At 46.5% G+C, this 20,121-nt stretch overlaps 1 protein-coding gene across 6 annotated transcripts in view; it reads right to left on the reverse strand.

Annotated features, from left to right (window-relative positions):
• Positions 1-20,121, reverse strand: part of DPP6 (dipeptidyl peptidase like 6) — a 1,780,442-nt gene that overhangs the window by 366,039 nt on the left and 1,394,282 nt on the right. For all 6 annotated transcript variants that reach the window (XM_068235887.1, XM_068235889.1, XM_068235888.1 and 3 more), the window contains exon 4: positions 1,461-1,555. In XM_068235887.1, the coding sequence (XP_068091988.1) occupies positions 1,461-1,555 (95 nt within the window). The remainder of the gene's footprint in view (positions 1-1,460; positions 1,556-20,121) is intronic.

Raw genomic sequence — 20,121 nt, forward strand, 5'->3', positions numbered from 1 at the left:
TTGGCCACAAAATGTCCTTGCACATTGCTTTCCGTTGTGTACTATTAGTATGCTAATCAGGAAGTAATGCTGTTACTTTGGAAGATACAATGACGCAGGCATCTCATTGCCGGCTATCATTCACACAGGGACTTAGATTAATGAATGGTAACTGAGTTCCCATTCATTTATCTCCCCGCTAATGGGCGAGTACCCATGCAGGTGCGCGCGTGGAAGCGAGTGGCGGCTATCCGCCGCAATATACGAATATCTACGTCCCTGTGCAGGAACTGAAGTCCTGCGGGGTGTAGATATAATGTCCTCTCAACGGAAAGTGGTTAACAATTGCCCCCCTGCCCCCCAACAAAATGATCATGGGGAAATCCACCCCCCCTTCCCTCGCACATGGTGCTTGATTCACAAAAGAGTTTTGCCGTGCGCGAAGTTTTGCACGCATAAAGGATTGCTCCGCGTGATAAACTAATGTAATGTTTGCACAAGATCATGTGCGTGTTTCATGCACGTCATCGCACGCAAACGTTCGTTTATCATGCTGAGTAATCCTTTACGCGCACTAACCTTCGCGCGCCGCAGATCGCGTGATAACTGCCATGATAGCAGTTATCACACTTTTGTGAATCAAGCCCATGGTGTCCAGTGTTATACCAACCACCCCCTTCTCCTTTGCAGAGTAGTGCACACAGAGAGCGATGTGATAGTTACTTGGTCCACGCTGTATCGGGTTCCCTCTTGCTTTTGACAGCTAATCACTCTGTGCTGTCATTGTCCAACTCCTGATCACATGACATGCATTGGGAGCCAGAGGATGTCAGCATACAGTGTGGCTGGAAGGAAGAGGAGCCCTGGAGCAGATAAATGCCACAGCTCTCCCTGTGCTACTTTGCAAGATGGAAGGGAAGAGGATCTCCCATAGCCCCTTAGGTGGAAGGGACATGGGGGCTATTGTTACATCACTGCAACCTGCAGTAATTTGCAGCACTGTTCTTGCAGCACCCCCCCCCCCATGTAACATATTTGCACAATACAATAGGCCATATTCATCAAAGTTTGGTAAAGTTGCTGTGCACTTTACTATAACTTACGCTGACAAGGTATTGCGCTTCCCCTCCATAGTGAAACATTGGAAGGAGGGTGATGTCAGCAACCCCCCTTCCACAAGTTGCTATGTCTCGGAGAAGGAATAGTATTTAATGCCTCTGCTAATATGTAAACATGACATTTAACCCTTTCTGTGCTTTGCAGGATATCAGGAGGTAAACACTGCAAGATTTGTGTAGGAGTTCTCTAAGTTGTAATACAGAAATGTTTTTTCTTTAAAGGGTATTATGCTGTTGCTAATCTTTAAGAGCTAAGAGGAAGTTCTGAGTTCAGGTCCGCTTTAAAGTATTTTTTTTTACCCATAATACATATAGACTGATTGAGGCATATGTTTACTATTACGATATGTACTGAATACTTACAAACATCTTGTTCTCCATGAGAAACGTTGACTCATTCTTCTCCACGTTCATCTTCACCACATGACCCTGTTGTGTTCTAAATAATAATTCTTTCCCTACAGGGAAAAAAGAAAAGAACATATTTATGTAACAGGCATTGTTGTAGCTTTGTTATTTTGTATACACAATGTACCAACCAATGTTATGAATGAAACATCCACAATGCAAGGAAACACTGAACTGAGCAACAAGATTATAACAACTATTCCATTAGGCTTCTATACATTATAATTAGTGTTGGGCGAACATCTAGATGTTCGGGTTCGGGCCGAACAGGCCGAACATGGCCGCGATGTTCGGGTGTTCGACCCGAACTCCGAACATAATGGAAGTCAATGGGGACCCGAACTTTTGTGGTTTGTAAAGCCTCCTTACATGCTACATACCCCAAATTTACAGGGTATGTGCACCTTGGGAGTGGGTACAAGAGGAAAAAAAAATTTTGCAAAAAGAGCTTATAGTTTTTGAGAAAATCGATTTTAAAGTTTCAAAGGGAAAACTGTCTTTTAAATGCGGGAAATGTCTGTTTTCTTTGCACAGGTAACATGCTTTTTGTCGGCATGCAGTCATAAATGTAATACATATAAGAGGTTCCAGGAAAAGGGACCGGTAATGCTAATCCAGCAGCAGCACACGTGATGGAACAGGAGGAGGGTGGCGCAGGAGGAGAAGGCCACGCTTTGAGACACAACAACCCAGGCCTTGCATGAGGACAAGAAGCGTGCGGATAGCATGCTTTGTACCACCATGCAGTCATAAATGTAATAAAGATAAGTGGTTCAATAAACAGGGACCACGCGGCAACGCTAACCCAGCAGCAGCACACGTGATGGAACAGGAGGAGGCGCAGGAGGAGAAGGCCACGCTTTGTGAGACACAACAACCCAGGCCTTGCATGAGGACAAAAAGCGTGCGGATAGCATGCTTTGTACCGCCATGTAGTCATAAATGTAATAAAGATAAGAGGTTCCATAAACAGGGACCGGCAACGGTAACCCAGCAGCAGCAGCAGCAGCAGCAGCACACGTGATGGAACAGGAGGAGGCGCAGGAGGAGAAGGCCACGCTTTGTGAGACACAACAACCCAGGCCTTGCATGAGGACAAAAAGCGTGCGGATAGCATGCTTTGTACCGCCATGTAGTCATAAATGTAATAAAGATAAGAGGTTCCATAAACAGGGACCGGCAACGGTAACCCAGCAGCAGCAGCAGCAGCAGCACACGTGATGGAACAGGAGGAGGCGCAGGAGGAGAAGGCCACGCTTTGTGAGACACAACAACCCAGGCCTTGCATGAGGACAAAAAGCGTGCGGATATAGCAGCAATGCTTTTTGCCGCCATGCAGTCATAAATGTAATACAGATGAGAGGTTCAATAAACAGGGACCGGAAACGCTAAACCATCCCAGATGTTCATCGGTCATGTTACTTGGTTGGGGTCCAGGAGTGTTGCGTAGTCGTTTCCAATCCAGGATTGATTCATTTTAATTTGAGTCAGACGGTCTGCATTTTCTGTGGAGAGGCGGATACGCCGATCTGTGATGATGCCTCCGGCAGCACTGAAACAGCGTTCCGACATAACGCTGGCTGCCGGGCAAGCCAGCACCTCTATTGCGTACATTGCCAGTTCGTGCCAGGTGTCTAGCTTCATGCCCGGTTTCAGGTCCAGCGGTGCCAGCCACAAATCCGTCTGTTCCTTTATTCCCCTCCAAATTTCCTCCCCTGTGTGCTGCTTATCCCCAAGGCAGATCAGCTTCAGCAACGCTTGCTGACGCATGCCAACAGCTGTGCTGCACTGCTTCCACGATCCTACTGCTGCTGGTGCTGGGTTAGCATTTCCGGATGAGGTACAGCTTTGAGATGCGTTGGAGGAGAAGGAGTCAGAGAGGTAGGTGCTGCTGTTGTTATCCAGCTGTTTGCGGCGTGGGCAACACCCGCGCCGTAGCAGGTGAGGAATCGCTGCCAGGCTCCACAAGGTTCACCCAGTGCGCGGTAAGGGAGATGTATCGACCCTGGCCGAACGCACTCGTCCAGGTGTCAGTGGTGAGGTGAACCTTGCAGGCAACGGCATTCTTCAAGCTTCGGGTTATTTAGCTGACCACGTGCTCATGCAACTCAGGCACTGCAGAGCTCGCAAAGTGGTAGCGGCTGGGAACCACGTAACGTGGGATGGCCACTGACATCATGCCCTTGAAGCTGTTTGTCTCCACCACTCGATATGGCAGCATTTCGCAGGCCAGAAGCTTGGCTATGCTGGCTGGCTGTTACTGCCACGGCCCGGGGGTCATTTGCTGGCAATTTCCTCTTGTGCTCAAACATCTCAGAGACAGACAACTCAACCGTAGCGCTGCACACCGAAGGGCTGTTGGTTGTTGTGTTTGATGAACACTGGGAGACCTCAAGAGCACTAGTCCGGAAAGTGACAGTGTCAGCATCGTCTGATGTTTGTGAATGTTGTGAACCACGCAATGGCTGGGCTACTGCTGCTGCTGAGGCGGGTCTGGTGGTGAGTCTGGTGAACCCAAGGGAGGCAGTGTTGCTGGTGGTACCCTGTCCTGCCGCGTTTGCCCACAGAGTGGGATGTTTGGATAGAATGTGGCGGCTCATGCTGGTGGTGGAGAGGTTGTTAATACTTTTCCCCCTGCTCAGGCGGGTCTTGCACACCTTGCAAATCGCCATGGTAACATCCTCAGTGCAGTCTTCAAAGAAAGCCCAGACTTTAACTGGCTGAGGACTCGGACCTCGTGCGTGATGTGCTGGTGCTGCTTAACCCACTGCTGGACGCTTGAGAGGTCATCCAAGTAATTATCTGGTCCTGTTCTTTTGGATCTGTGAGGGTTGTTGTCCTGGACAACATGGGCAGTATTGAGTGGGTTTTCTTGGGTGCTCCCCTGTGGCCTGTACGTGAACCGTCAGGGGAAACACCTCTTCCCTTGCCCCTCCCTCTTTCACCGGATTTCTTCCTCATTTCACTTATCCTTAAAGTACACGCTGACTGGCAGCAGTACAGTGGCAGTACAGAAATGCTATACAGTGGTGGGTGAGCGGTGTACCACTATTGTCAGCAGTGACACAGAGCACAATGCTATACAGTGGCGGGTGAGCGGTGTACTACTGTTCCCAGCAGACACAGAGTGGAAGTAAACACAATGCTATATAGTGTGGCTGAGCCGTGTACACAGAGTGGCATTAAACACAATGCTATATAGTCTGCTATATAGTCACCCCGAACAGGGTGATGTTCTGCAGAACCCGAACAGTGGCAAACACTGTTCGCCCAACACTACTGGGAGGGAACGCAGATTTTAGTACCTAAACACACGATACAACATGTTTTCCGGGGTCGGACTCTGAGGCACATACAGATGGTCCCGATCATCATCCTCATCATACAACTCTTCTCCTGAGTCTGACCCACCCACCACCTCTGCCACCCCAACATCCCCAGACACAGACCCCTCATCGTCCTCAACATTAACTTGGGATGCTGGCCTGAGCCAGACCTCCTCCTCCACATCAGGCCCCATCATCTCCTCAATGGCAGCCCTCATTAATCGCTCTGGCGACGGACTGATGGACACAACGTTCTCCTCCGGGGAGGGCTGCTGCTGACCACTGGCTGCTGGGGTGGATGTTATAGCTTGCGTGGTGCGTTGGCTGTTGCTGTTGTTGGGAGTGCTGCTCACAGCGGAGGTCTCTGGGGAACTCATGTTGAGCTCATATAGTGGTTGACGGTGAGTGGAGTATTACTGATCCCAGCAATATACACACTGACTGGCAGAGTACGCAATGCTATATAGTGTGGCTGAGCGGTGTACACAGAGTGGCAGTAAACACAATGCTATATAGTCTGGCTGAGCGAGCGGTGTACTACTGTTCCCAGCAGAATCAGAGTGGCAGTAAACAATGGTATATAGTCTGGCTGAGCGGTGTACACAGAGTGTCAGTAAACAATGGTATATAGTCTGGCTGAGCGAGCGGTGTACTACTGTTCCCAGCAGAATCAGAGTGGCAGTAAACAATGGTATATAGTCTGGCTGAGCGGTGTACACAGAGTGTCAGTAAACAATGGTATATAGTCTGGCTGAGCGGTGTACACACAATGCTATATAGTCTGCTATATAGTGTCAGTAAACAATGGTATATAGTCTGGCTGAGCGAGCGGTGTACTACTGTTCCCAGCAGAATCAGAGTGGCAGTAAACAATGGTATATAGTCTGGCTGAGCGGTGTACACAGAGTGTCAGTAAACAATGGTATATAGTCTGGCTGAGCGAGCGGTGTACTACTGTTCCCAGCAGAATCAGAGTGGCAGTAAACAATGGTATATAGTCTGGCTGAGCGGTGTACACAGAGTGTCAGTAAACAATGGTATATAGTCTGGCTGAGCGGTGTACACAGAGTGTCAGTAAACAATGGTATATAGTCTGGCTGAGCGGTGTACACAGAGTGGCAGTAAACACAATGCTATATACTCTGGCTGAGCGAGCGGTGTACTACTGTTCCCAGCAGACACAGAACAGTAAACAGAATGCTATATAGTGTGGCTGAGCGAGCGGTGTACCACTATTCCCAGCAGACACAGAACAGTAAACAGAATGCTATATAGTGTGGCTGAGCGAGCGGTGTACCACTATTCCCAGCAGACACAGAACAGTGAACAGAATGCTATATAGTGTGGCTGAGCGAGCGGTGTACCACTATTCCCAGCAGACACAGAACAGTGAACAGAATGCTATATAGTGTGGCTGAGCGAGCGGTGTACCACTATTCCCAGCAGACACAGAACAGTGAACAGAATGCTATATAGTGTGGATGAGCGAGCGGTGTACCACTATTCCCAGCAGACACAGAACAGTAAACAGAATGCTATATAGTGTGGCTGAGCGAGCGGTGTACCACTATTCCCAGCAGACACAGAACAGTGAACAGAATGCTATATAGTGTGGCTGAGCGAGCGGTGTACCACTATTCCCAGCAGACACAGAGTGGCAGTAAACAGAATGCTATATAGTGTGGCTGAGCGAGGTACACAGAGTGGCAGTAAACAGAATGCTATATAGTGTGGCTGAGCAAGCGGTGTACTACTGTTCCCAGCAGTGACACAATGACAGGGGGGACCCTGGCTAGCGTGGCTGGAGCGCGAACTACCCTGCCTGCCTACCCAAAGCTAAACCCACAGACAAATGGCGGAGATATGACGTGGTTCGGGTATTTATTTACCCGAACCACGTGACAGTTCGGCCAATCAGAGCGCGTTCGGGTCCGAACCACGTGACCCGTTCGGCCAATCACAGCGCTAGCCGAACGTTCGGGGAACGTTCGGCCATGCGCTCTTAGTTCGGCCATATGGCCGAACGGTTTGGCCGAGCACCGTCAGGTGTTCGGCCGAACTCGAACATCACCCGAACAGGGTGATGTTCTGCAGAACCCGAACAGTGGCGAACACTGTTCGCCCAACACTAATTATAATAATAATCCGAACATTTGTATAGCGCTTTTCTCCTGTCGGACTCAAAGCGCTCAACAGCTGCAGCCACTGGGACATGCTCAAGAGGCCACCTTGCAGTGTTAGGGAGTCTTGCCTTGAACTCCTTACTGAATAGGTACTGACCCTAGCCAGGATTAGAACCCTGGTCTCCCATGTCAAAGGCAGAGCCCTTTTGCTGGAATTCACTGTTGTTATTATTGCTACAGTATGATGCTGTTCTTAGACATTCATGTTTTTGTTATAAATGTTTTTGCTGTTTTGACTTCATTAACCTCCCTAACAGTATGATTAGTTTCCGGTCTTAGGGTCTAAAAGCAGGAAAAAAAAATCATACAGCTAGATAGATCTGCAGCAGCCCTGCATACAAGTCACCTCCCCTGGATCCAGCACTGCAATTCTTCCTCTGTTCACCGGGTGGTGCTCTACCCCTATAGTGTGATCACCATGTAATAAATGGCGATCACACCAAAGGGGTCAAGAGCCTCAGATGACTGGAAGAATAATGGCTGCCAGCCTCTGGATCCCAGGGGAGGTTAGTTACACAGATGTCCGCTCCGCACAGACTCTGCATACACCTCCCGGCAGCTACTCCGAGTCAGGCTCAGGGTTACCGCTCTGACCTGTGGATTTCCAGCCTGAGTCCAACTCAGGTTTATCACTAAGGAGGTTAAGGAGATAGAAGTTCATAAAATGAACCATAGTACCTACATTCTGAGCAATACTAGGAATGTGAATCTCAGGGAGTACTTATGTTGTATTCAGTGGGTACTTTAATTTGTTGCAGTCCCAATGCTTTTCACAAAGTACCCAGTTTAGTCATAGAGAAACAAGACCCATAGGATAGGAGCATTAAGGTGTGCCCGAGTGGAACCTTGGGTCAAATACCACTGCACGGTGGACAGCGCTCTGGCCTCACAGAGTAGAAGATACCAGCACTATGTAAGTACCTAATAAATACTGTAATACACGAAGCCTTCTGTTGCGTAAGTATATAGGGTAAAATAGAACTTTTTTGTTTCTTTTTGCAAAGAACACGTGTCAAGAGAGGCCCCAGCGTACATTTAAAAAAGGGCGTCTGATATAGACGAAAAAAGCCAGATTCGGCTACAAAGGGCGCCTGGTGTAGCTGAAATGCCAAATTTGTCTACAAAGGGCGTCTGGTGTAGCCGAAATGCCAAATTCGTCTATAAAGAGTGCCTGGTGTAGCCGAGATGGCAAATTCGACTACAAAAGGTGCCTGGTGTAGATGAGATGCCGAAAAGCTAGTTTTAGTTTATAAGAAGGATGCTGTTATAGGCAAAATTTGTTGGGCTATAAAAGGGTGCTGGATATAACCTAGAAAAGTTATATAGTTGAGAAAAGTGATTACTATGACCTAACTTCTCCCTAATCTCACACAGAACCCTCCCCTGGTGGTGTCTAACCCTAAGACCCCGCCTGGGGGTGCCTAACCCTAAAACCCCCTTGTGGTGCCTAACCCTAAGAACCCACCCTGGTGGTGCCAAACCCGAACCCTCCCTGGTGTTGCCTAACCCTAAGATCCCCCTGGTGGTGCCTAACCCTACCCCCCCCCTGGTGTTGCCTAACCCTAAGACCCCACCTTGGTGGTGCCAAACCCTAAGCCCCCCTGGTGGTGCCTAACCTAAGACCCCCCCTTGGTGGTGCCTAACTCTAAGTCCCCCTGGTAGTGCCTAAACTTAAAACTCCCCCTGGTGATTACTTATACCTAACTTCTCCCTACTCTCACACAGAACCTGCCCCTGGTGGTGCCTAACCCTAACTACCCCTGGTGTTGCCAAACCCTAAGACCCCCCTGGTGGTGCCTAACCCTAACACCCCCTTGGTGGTGCCTAACCCTAACACCCTCCCCCCCCCCCCCCCGTGGTGCTAATCCTAAAACCCCTCTGGCAGTGCTTAACCCTAAGACCCCTCCTGGTGATTACTATGACCTAACTTCTCCCTACTCTTACACAAAACCTTCCCTGGTGGTGCCTAACCCTAAGACCCCCCCAGTGGTGCCTAACCCTAAAACCCCCCGCTTGTGATGCCTAATCCTAACAGGGTCCTAATGAGGTTTCCCCCTCCCCTGTAGCTGCAGGCAATCCAGTGCTGGCTCCCCCGAAGCGACCCACAATCCTGACTCGACAAGCCTGACAAAGATGTATATATTTACCTTCCCTGGCTCCAGCGGGGGCGCTGTTGCGGCTCGGAGATAGGCAGAAATAGCCGATCTCTGTCGGGTTCGCTCTACTACGGAGGCACAGGAGATTTGCGCCTGCGCAGTGGAGCGGACCGACAGTGATCGGCTATATCCGCCTATCTCCGAGCGGAGAGCCGATACTGCTCTTGCGCAGTAGCCGGGAAGGTAAATATTTACATCTCCGTTGTTCGGAGGGGCACATTGAGACCACTGTGGGACACAGGGGGACGGGGGCAGCCTCAATAGCATCCGGAGGCTTCCCCACCCAAGGTGAGTACCACCCAGGGGAACTTTTTTTAGTTACAGGTTTTCTTTAAAGCAAAAATTCAGATTGACAGTGACTGGACTGACACTGACTGGAGGTGCAGAGGTGTGGTGAAGGTGTGGCTGGAGGTGTGGTGAAGGTGTGGCTAGAGGTGTGGTGAAGGTGTGACTGGAGGTGTGGTGAAGGTGTGACTGGAGGTGTAATGAGGGTGTGAATGGAGGTATGTGTGACTAGAGTTGCAATGAAGATGTGCCTGCAGGTGTGGTGAAGGTGTGACTGGAGGTGTAATGAACATGTAACTGGAGGTGTGATAAAGGGGGGGGGGACTAAAGGAGTGACGACGATGTAATTGAAAGGAGTCTTTTGCCCAATATATTTTCACTGAAATGTTTCTCTTCTCAGGAAGTTGGGACACACATGTCCACTTATACTTTAAATACAGCAATCAAGAGGTAGCTATGTCTGCAGGGCTACATTTTACTTAATAAATAACCATTTGGAAAATGATTTCATTTGCACAGCACTATAATGTGCACAGCTGTGCAATATACCTAGCATTTATTTCAAAGAAATAATAAACCCGCATACATGCACAGAAATTGTCTGGCTTTCATCCAGAGAGCATATTATAAATGTTTCCCGCAGTGCCTCGCGCAGAGTGGATTTTCCAGCACAGCCAAATGAATAACAGGAGATGGATGTTTCTCACCCTAAGCACTAGATTGTGAGCACTTTAGACCTGTGGGAGTTCCTAACTAAGTAGTTCTTGGTATCTCAGTGCTGGTATTTAAAGAATAAGTGTTTTTATAAATACATTTCAGCTGTTGCACATTGATCTGGAAGTTTTCGGAGTAGCTATACACGACACCCATTTTGTAGTCATCCCAGTGCGCCGGCCTTCAAACCCTGAAGCAGCTGGAAGCTTTGATGGTGTGAAGTCTCACCTCTAGATGTCACTGTTTGGTTTATGAGAGATAGGCACATGTCCATAGAAGATCATTAGTCTGTTAACCATTGATTGTCTACAGGGTCAGTTAAAGCTCTCATGGGGCCCCAGGGCAATTCTAACCTGGGGACCCCCTGAACCACTATGCCCTAGTCAAAATACGGAGGCCCAGATTAACTACTTTAGGAACTTAGTGATTGAAATTTACGCCCTGTTTTCATGGCTACCTGGCTGCCAGGGCGTAGATTTCAATCAACCGACGACGCGCATTCTTGCCGCTTTCGTCGCTCCCGACGATCTCACCGCTGTCTCCCCGCCGCAGCTCACTCGCTCTGCCGTCTCTATAACTGCAGAGCCCTGTGAGTGGGTCAGGATCCGATTTCATCGGCTCCTGACCCTGTCTATCAATGTAAGCTGCGCCCATTGGCTTACATTGATAGCCAGGGCCAGGAGCCAATGAAAGCAGCTCCTGACCGGCTCACAGGAAGTGGTGGCTGAGGTTCCCGACGTGCGGTAATGACGGCGATTGCGGCGGATATGTGCGGTGATTCGTTATTTGTCGGTGTTCCATCGTTTCTGGTACCTGCTGTCTCTGGTCCTTAAGGGGGCTGAGACCGCTGGTACTTAAAGTGCTTAAGTGAGTAAGAGAGAAAGGTGAACAGGTGTGGGAGAGCAGCAGCTATTAGGCAGTCAGTGCTGCCTGACAGACCTTCAGATCTCAGCAGCCACCTGACATCAGTGAACAGAGGAGACGCAAGCAAGTGTGCAGTGCACCTGTCAGCAGTGCAGCTTCCCCCCACTCATGCCTTTTTGTCAGATCTTTTGATCCCCATGCATCAGAGAGCACTGGAAAAGAAACAAGTGGCTTAATCTACAGGATATGGCAAGATGTGACTTCCAAAAAGTGAAGTTCGGGGCCTGGCAGCCCTTGGTGGCCCTGGGGCAATTGCCGCTTTTGCCTCAGTGGTAGCACAGGCCCTGATTGTCTATCCTCCATTGTGGAGAACAGGAGTAGATTCAGCAAACATCGGTCCAAGTTACTTGCATGCAAAGCACAAATAAAGTATACTGGTGTTTACACCAACTATGCATTAGGCGTTGTGCAAATATTGTAACTCTCATTAAGTATGCAATCTAGATGTTACTTGTATTTGCAAATCACGTAATGAACATTATACAAGCGATGTGTGCGTTGTGCAAATAACTCAAGATTAGTGATGGTCTTGTCTAGGAGAACTTACGGAGAAGCATGTGATCGGTTTGGTCAGGTGTTAGATGTGTAAGCCCCTGAATTGCTAGTCATGATCATGTGCTAAAGCAAGATTTGATCACAGCAAATCAGAGCTTTGCAAATCTATCAGCTGATCAAAGAAAGCACATGTTTCTCCATGAGTTCTCCTAGACATAACCATCACAACTCAAAGATGCGCTATTTGCACAACGAGCGCTAAGTAGTTTGAGTGAACACTGGTAATCTAATGTCCTTTCTTAGTTACTACATAGTTGCCTGCACCTGATGGGGTAACTACGCCTGATGGGGACCCAATGCAAAACTCTTTAAAGGGGGCCTCCTTGCTACAATTAGATTCTCTCTTAACCCCATGCCCAGTGAGGAAGAGGGGCCCAGACTTCTTACTTCCTCCACAGCAGCCCCCCTTTTATGCCCCCCCAGGCTCTGCCACCCAGACCTACAGATGAGCCCGGCTGCATAAACAGGGCTTACCTTTTCTCCCATCGGGTCTATCTGGCACTGCCTCAGCAGCCAGTAGGTGTCACTATCTTCTCTGCCTTCCTCTCAGTCTGAACTGCAATATTTATAAGAGAGGAAGGCAGAGAAGACAATGACACCTAGTGGCTGCAGTGGGTGCCAGAATGATCCAATGGAGGAAGATGTAAGCTCACTGCAGCTGCACTGATCTGTAGGTCTGAAAGAAAAAACACAATCGAAGGAGCACAGGAGGGAGGCTTGGAGAAGGAGAAGGGAGGAAGTTTGGGCCCCTCCTCCCTGCTGGGCTGTCCTAGAGTCTGGGGACTGCTCACCCATAGTTATGCCAGTGTTGCTAGAAGCTTTGATTTGCTTATCCCAATGTCTGCTTTTGGGCGGGGCTAATTATCATATTGTATTATACACACCTATGGACACACTAAGAAGATGTACTTCCAGAGATTTAAAATCTTGTTGTACATAATTGCTGAGGTTGTGTACATCGCTGGATACGTGGGGATAAACGTTTATTAAACTATAACAAATAAAGCGCTATTTGCTCTGCCTACCCCCATAATTAAGAAGCAGCAATCTCCCTTGGTCATGGACACAAACACAGCTAAGTATTTAATTACAAGAGTTTGTTGTTATGCTCCACAGATTTAAAATAGCGCATTAAAAATATAAAAAAAATAAAAAAGATACCATTAATTGCAAAAGATTGTTGATGCGCTTGACGGACTGATGTCAGCTGGGAAATATATTCTATTGTGGCAGTCATTAAATGATTTCAATTCCTTATTAGTGCTTGCTAAGTATTTATCTAATTTGTACAGCCTATTGACCAGATGCGCAGAAGAGAAAGATTCCCAAACGGGCTCGGTAACGAAGACTGCACAAACAGATGGAGAAACGCCAGGGACTTATGACAATCAGTCAAATCTTACCTTTCACCAGTCAGAACTGTCAAAAGTGAGGCATCTAGAGGACCATGGGCTCCTCTGCAAATGTTGTATTGCCTCTGGTTATAAGCCACTCCATTATAGTGGCCCCAGTTGTTCTAGCTATAATGCCCCTATACAGTAGTGCCCAATACAGCAGTGTCCAGTCATGATGTCCTCTGTTATTGTGCCCCTTTATAATTTCCCCAGGTAAAGTGCCCCCCACTAAAGGCCCCCATTACAATCTCCAGAATAGTGCCCTCTGTTATAGTGTTCTCCATTGGTTATTCACAGTTAACCTCCTTAGCGTTCAATTTCTGCAGGATTTTTATGCAAAAAGTGGTTCAATTAATTTTCATGAAATTTTTGCTTGCAACTTACTAAAATCCGCCAAACAGAGGTCTAGTAATCGTTGTGAGTCTACAAAAAGTTTCAAAACAAAATCATGTCAAAAAATGTATTACAATTTAAACTTTTTAGTCACAAATAGAAAAATCCTCCTCAAATATGGATGAAGCAATAAATGTACAGATGCAAAAATAAATACCGTACAGTGTTTACCTAAAACATCTCTCTTGTGTGGTACAACAACTAAGGGCCAGTTCACACGCACACTTGCGCATTATTTACCGCGCGCTTATGCAAAAGTAGCAATTTGATCTTTATTTTTTCCACTGTCTGGGAAGCAGCAGGGTCTGGTCACTCTGGGGTCCATTAGTGCCGCACTCCTGTGTCCCCCTGCAGGATGAAAAATGATGGTCGCTGGGAATCGCAGCTGAAAGTCGACAAATGCTTTTCTGCACGCATGCAGAAAAGCATTTGGACAAGAATCTGGGCAGGTGATTGAGACATCCGCCTGAACCAGCCCTAAAGGTCCATACACACGCTGGTCTGAACTCTGAGTGGTGCACCAAAATGACTGCCATGGCGGGGGTGGTCATTATGGTCAGACCAGCATAACTACATCAGGCGCACAACGATTGCATGAAGATGCGGCGTGTTAGATTTTTAGCAATGCCTGAGCACAGCACGATAGCATTCTTCTGGCTGCTCCACCAGCAACATCTCCATTACACACGCTCATCGTTTCTCCCCCTTGCATAACAAAAGACGCAAAGGCTGATGACACTTCTGCACAGTGCACTGTCGCCTTTGGCTGATGACGCCTCTGTTGTGATGCGCGGGGGCGAAGGAACGACAAGCGCGTCTGACTTAGCGGCTTCCAATGGGTGGGGAAGTGCCAAAAATAATGCCGTTGGGTCATGCTTAGGCATAGGTAAAGGTCCAGATCTTTAGGGATTGTCATTGGGCCACTGTACACATTCTGGTCTGCTGCAAAACTCTTAGCCATAGTGGTCATTATATTCCCTCACGGTCGAGTTCAGACCAGTGTGGCAATAGGTGTCATTCTCTGTACAATATACAGTATGGTATTAGTTTGAATTTTCTGTAATGCTGTAACGCTGTAATATGTGTCTATTGCCAGTAGGGGGTGCACATACACCATTATAACTCTTTCCAGGCCTGTTTTCAGCGTGGACGAACCTAACTCGCCTATACCCATTGTAGCAGGTCCTGATGATGCACCACACTTTACATGGCGCGAAACGGCTGTAGACCTCTGACTGCCTGTACCTCCTCCATCATATGTAAACAATTGCCTTGTGGTTGTTAACCTTTTTTAATGGAAGAAATACAAGTGAAATTTTAGCTGGATGTGCACCATCGCTTTTTGCTCTATTCTTTGATGATAAAGTTTTTTAACAATGAGTCAGCCTCGTCATTACCACCAGGAAGGCTACGGGACAACTGAAGAGAGAAGCATGTGAAGGCTACCATATTTATTTCCTGTTAAACAATACCAGTTGCCTGGCTGTCCTGCTGATCTTATTTGGCTGCAGAAGTGTCTGAATAACACCAGAAACAAACATGCAGCTAATATGGTCAGATCTGACAATGTCAGAAACCCCTGGTCTGCTGCATGCTTGTTCAGGGTCTATGGCTACAAGTATTAGAGGCAGAGGATCAGTAGGATAGCCAGGCAACTGGTATTGGTTAAACAGAAATAAATATGGCAACCTCCATATCCCACTCACTTCAGTTGTTCTTTCAAATTCTTCCAGTTATAGTTTCCTCCATTACTTTGTCCCCTTTAATGATGCCCACAGTTATATTGTGCCTCCATTTTTAGGCTACCATTTATATTGTCACTCTAGTATGTCAGGCCCTGTATTGTATCCCCAAATGTAGCCCCCCTAATTATAGTGCCTCCCCTATAGGTCACTTATTTATGGTGCCCAACTGTTAATGGTCCTCTGTGAAAGTACCTTATTAGAGTACCCCCAGTTACAGTGCCCCAGCTGTACAGCCCGCCTGCTTTAATGACCCAAGGTACAGTGGTACAAGGTACAGTGGTCCCGTATAATGACTGCAGTTATAATAGGTCCTCTTAAGTGCTCTCAGCTACGGTGCCCAGAGTACTTTGCCCTCTGTTACAGCGCTTTGAGTCCCCAGGGAGAAAAGCGCTATATAAATATTATTGTTATTGTTGTTACAGAGCTCTTCTGTAATTGTGCACACCTTTATATTGCAGCTACCTCTGATTGTTTTTGGATCCTGCTCCTGCACTTGTTGCTGTTCTTTTAAACCCAAGCCACATGTACACTGTTCTTTGTGAGATGCTGATACGGTAGTGAAGCAGTTAATTTAGGTGGCAGAGACACCTGTGTAAAATGGGTGTGGCCATAGGCACCTGTGTTAATGGCTGCATTTAGCAACTATTATGGATAATTTGGCTGCTGGAGACATCCAATAAAAAAGCAGGCGCTGGGGTCACTTGCTATACAAACTATAGCTACAAATAGCGGGAGCGCTGTGACCCCAGTAGTTTGCATAGCAGGTGTCCCCTGGACCTTTTATTTTGCCAGGTGCCTCCTGCGGCCACATTACCCATGATAACCACTAAACACATTTATTAACATAGGCACCTTCAGCAGCACCCTTATTATCGGTAGGCAGGCATCAGCAGGGGGAGGGTAGGCCTAGGCATCAGAGGGGGGGGGGGGACACAGGTTTAGGCGTGAGCTGGAGGGTGTCTTCGGGTTAGGCATCAGAGGCGGAGTTGTTAGATCTAGGCATTGGAGGGGTGTGGTTAGCTTTAGATATTGAAGGGGAGTGGTTAACTTTAGGTAAGTATTGGTAGAGTGAGGGCCCTGTGTAAGAGTAGGCTAGGCTATAGTAAAATATCTGTAAAAATTACCAATATTTTACTATATGAATAACCTACTGATCCCTAGTAGAAAATTGGTCATTTACCAATATGTTACTTGCGTCTATTCCCAGCACTCAATTTCTTTTGGCACCAATTTTAAATGCATGCCATGCAGAGGCGTAGCTATGGGTGGGCAAGGGGGGACATATGTCCCCGGGCGCACCACTGTGAGGGCGCTCAGCATGGCCGTTTCACCCCCACATGCATGAGAGGCGGCTCGCTGGCTGTACAAAGTGCCGACGCTTCTCTCCTTCCCTCCCTCTGCAGAGGAGTGCAGTAGCATTCACAGCAGCAGAAAAAGCCTATCTAAAGGGGGCACTTCTGGCTACACAAATGGGGGAAGAAGGGGCTATCTAAAGGGGGGCACATATCACTATATGCATGGGATAAAGGGGCACAAATGGCTATCTAAATAACATTTGACTCCACCCATGACCACAACCACATTCTGATGTGTGGCCACATGCTTTTTTGTCCAGAGGGTGGCACAAAAACTGTATTTGTCCCTGGGTGCTGAAAACCCTAGCTACGCCTGTGATGTCATGGTCGGGGTAATAGAGAAATTAGGGAGATGGGAAATGGGGGAGGGGACATGAGGACGATTGCATGTCATATATTGGGTAATGGTATGTAGGGTACTACCTGTACATTATACATATACATACAGTAAGTACACTACCACTTTAGCAGACAGAACAGAAAAAGTTTCCTTCCCATACCTCTGTAGAAAACTCTGTAGAAAGAACATCTCTCTATTATTGCTCCGACCCCTCGTTGGGTTCATTGAGGTGACATTGGATTTATTGCTGCCCTTTCAGCTTCCTGTAGTTGGTAACCCATTAACAGTAAGCCAATGACAGCTCCTTAATATGTATCCTGATTGAGGAATTACATGAACAAAAACATTTTGTTTTTCATAAAAGATTTACATAATTGCTCAATCACAGTCTGTCAACTCATTACCAACTACTTAACTCAAGCAAACTGACAATGTAATTGCTGTCATCCAACACATCTTCAAATCATTAACTAAACAAATGCAGCCAGTGCAATTAAGCCTTTTTTATAGTAAATGAACATATACACTCCACTTATTTAAAGACTAGCTTCAAGCACAAGTTTTCTTTATAAAGTTTGGGCAGAGCACGGAAAGGTCACAAAGCCTGTATAGATTTTATTACTCTCTGTTTCCCTACGGAGGAAGGGTTTTGTCTTTCAGAAACTGAAGAGTTCTCTTATAAGACAACACTGCAAGAAAACAACTCATTTTCCAAATAGAATTGAAGAGGCTAAGAATATTTGGTAGCATTGTTCCTGAAGACAAGGAGTGGGAGGAAATCTCTGAGACCTTAACACATGGGCTAACCCACCCCCACTCTGACTTAAAGAGGAACTCCAGTGAAAATAATGTAGTAAAAAAAAGTGCTTCATTTTTACAATAACTATGTATAAATGATTTAGTCAGTGTTTGCTCATTGTAAAATCTTTCCTCTCCCAGATTCACATTCTGACATGTATTACATGGTGACATTGTTACTGTGGGCAAGTTATGTAGCTGTTTCTAGCTGCTCTGGCTGTTACAGACAGCTTTAAACAGCCATTTCCTGTCTGTGAACATTGTTACATTGTGGCAGTTTGCCCAGAGTACCGCGGTATTCAGAGCCTCTTGTGGGAGGGGTTTCAGCACAAAATTAGTCACACAGCGCCCCCTGATGGTCTGTTTGTGAAAATCATTCTATTTCTCATGTAAAAGGGGTATCAGCTACTGATTGGGATAAAGTTCAATTCTTGGTTGGAGTTTCTCTTTAAAGTGAACCTAAAGTGTAAAAAAAAGTTGCCAATTTACTTATTTGGGGCTTATTCCAGCCCCCTGAAGTCTTCCTGGTCCCTCACCATCACCCCACAGGCACAGAAATGAATGGGCCAAAGACTGAACAGCAATTTATATCTGGACCACGGAAGCCGCTGACTGCCAGTGAGGAGTTAGTTATTGCAGTTTTACTCCCAGAAATCTTTGAATGCCTCGGTGTTGTTTTTTTTTTTTTTTTCATCTTTTATCACGTATGTACGAGAAGTTGTTTTTTTTCTACAGGAATGAAATTCATTCATAAATCAAGAGTCTGACAAATGACTGTAGGATTGATGGATGTTATGTTGAACATAGTATTATAGAATGGCAGTTATTTCCTTATAAAAGGCAAGGCCATCAGTCATACAGGACATATCTGCAAAACAATGCATTAGCTGAGCACTAAGGAACATTGTAGTTTTTAATAGCATAGTTGTAACAGGTTTTTTTTGTATTCTTATTATTGTTGTCTGCGTCCCCATCTGGGAGAATTTCCTTCAGTTCCTGGTCTGAAGGGACAAAAATAAAATATTTCCAGCAAAGAACACAAACCACCAAAAGAATGTACCTACATTTTTAGAATGGGGAAAATGTAATGTTTTTAATTGCTGAACCTCAGTTCCTATCTCTTGGACCACCTCAATTCATACTGACATCATGGAGGTCTCAAGTACAGGAAGTGAGGAAACATAACTTCTACAGGGGCTCAGACAACAGGAAACATTAATAATAACCCTATCTAAAATATTGAATTGCCATGAAGCTGGGTTTTAAAGAAAACCAGAGACGAAGCACCCGCATGTATTTTATTACATTTATCAGTGGGAACATGACAGTAAACACCTATCATGCTTTTAGTTTTATTCTTCTCAGTCTAATCTATCTGTTATATCAGCTGTGATAACAATCCACCGACTGATTCAGTCTAGGTTTGACCTGGAATCATTATAGCTGAGTCACTCTTCTGTGGAGTCTTTTCAAGCCCAAGCCTGCCCCCTCCTGGCTCAGATTTCCTACTCAGAGCTGTTGACATGGGAGGGGCTGCTGCTGCTGAGAAAGAAGCTCTGAAACAGACAAGTGTATCTGTGTGCATTGTGCAGCCAGTCATTATCTACTGTATGCAGTTTCATTTCTATGAGAGACACTTCCTACAGGCAGCCACACAGCATGCCAGAATAATAAAGTTGAAAGCACACAGATGAAAGCCTGCAGCAGCCCTGCTTGTCTATAGTCTCATAGAGGCTAGACAGCACATCCAGAACAGCCGGCGGCCATATTGGATATTTCCAGGAGCAATAATGGATAAAAAACACTCAAAAAGGCACACAAGAGTGGCGAAATTATCAGATAGAGCATTTATTCTTTACAAGCTATCGACCGATAAGTTTATTTTGTGTGAATCGTTCATCTCTGGTTCCCTTTAAGGCAAGCCTGAGGTGAAAAGAAAGTGATGAGATAAACAATTGTTTCTATAGTCATAGTCCTAAACAGGACTCCCCCATAGTTTTATTGTGCGTTTAAAAGACAACACAGTTAAAAGTTTTTGTTGTCTGTTCTGTAGGGAACCTGAAGTGAGTGTGGTGGATAGCACACTCTTTTTGCAGTGCAGGTCCCCTGGTTTGAATGCCCGCCAGGGCACTATCTGCACAGATGTACGGCTCAATTGAAGGTATAGGGAAATATCAATGTGCTTGAAAAAGCACTTTGTTTAGCGATTTCCGAGAGTATATATGAATAAATACATTGTATTTATTCATTTCCAGGTTAAAGAGTTCACTTCCTGACTGACATCAGGAAGTGAAAAAACAATCGCTCCGCAAAAGCGCTTAGAAAAGCAATTGCTCTGAAAGTGTTTGTAAAAGCGCTTTCAAAATCACCCCATAAATCGCCATCGCTCCGCGTCATCATGCTGGCCACTAAGCGTCATCAGGGCAATCGCTCCACGTCATCACATAT

Source organism: Hyperolius riggenbachi, chromosome 5 (genome assembly GCF_040937935.1).
Source record: "Hyperolius riggenbachi isolate aHypRig1 chromosome 5, aHypRig1.pri, whole genome shotgun sequence".
NCBI classification, from domain to species: Eukaryota; Metazoa; Chordata; class Amphibia; order Anura; family Hyperoliidae; genus Hyperolius; species Hyperolius riggenbachi.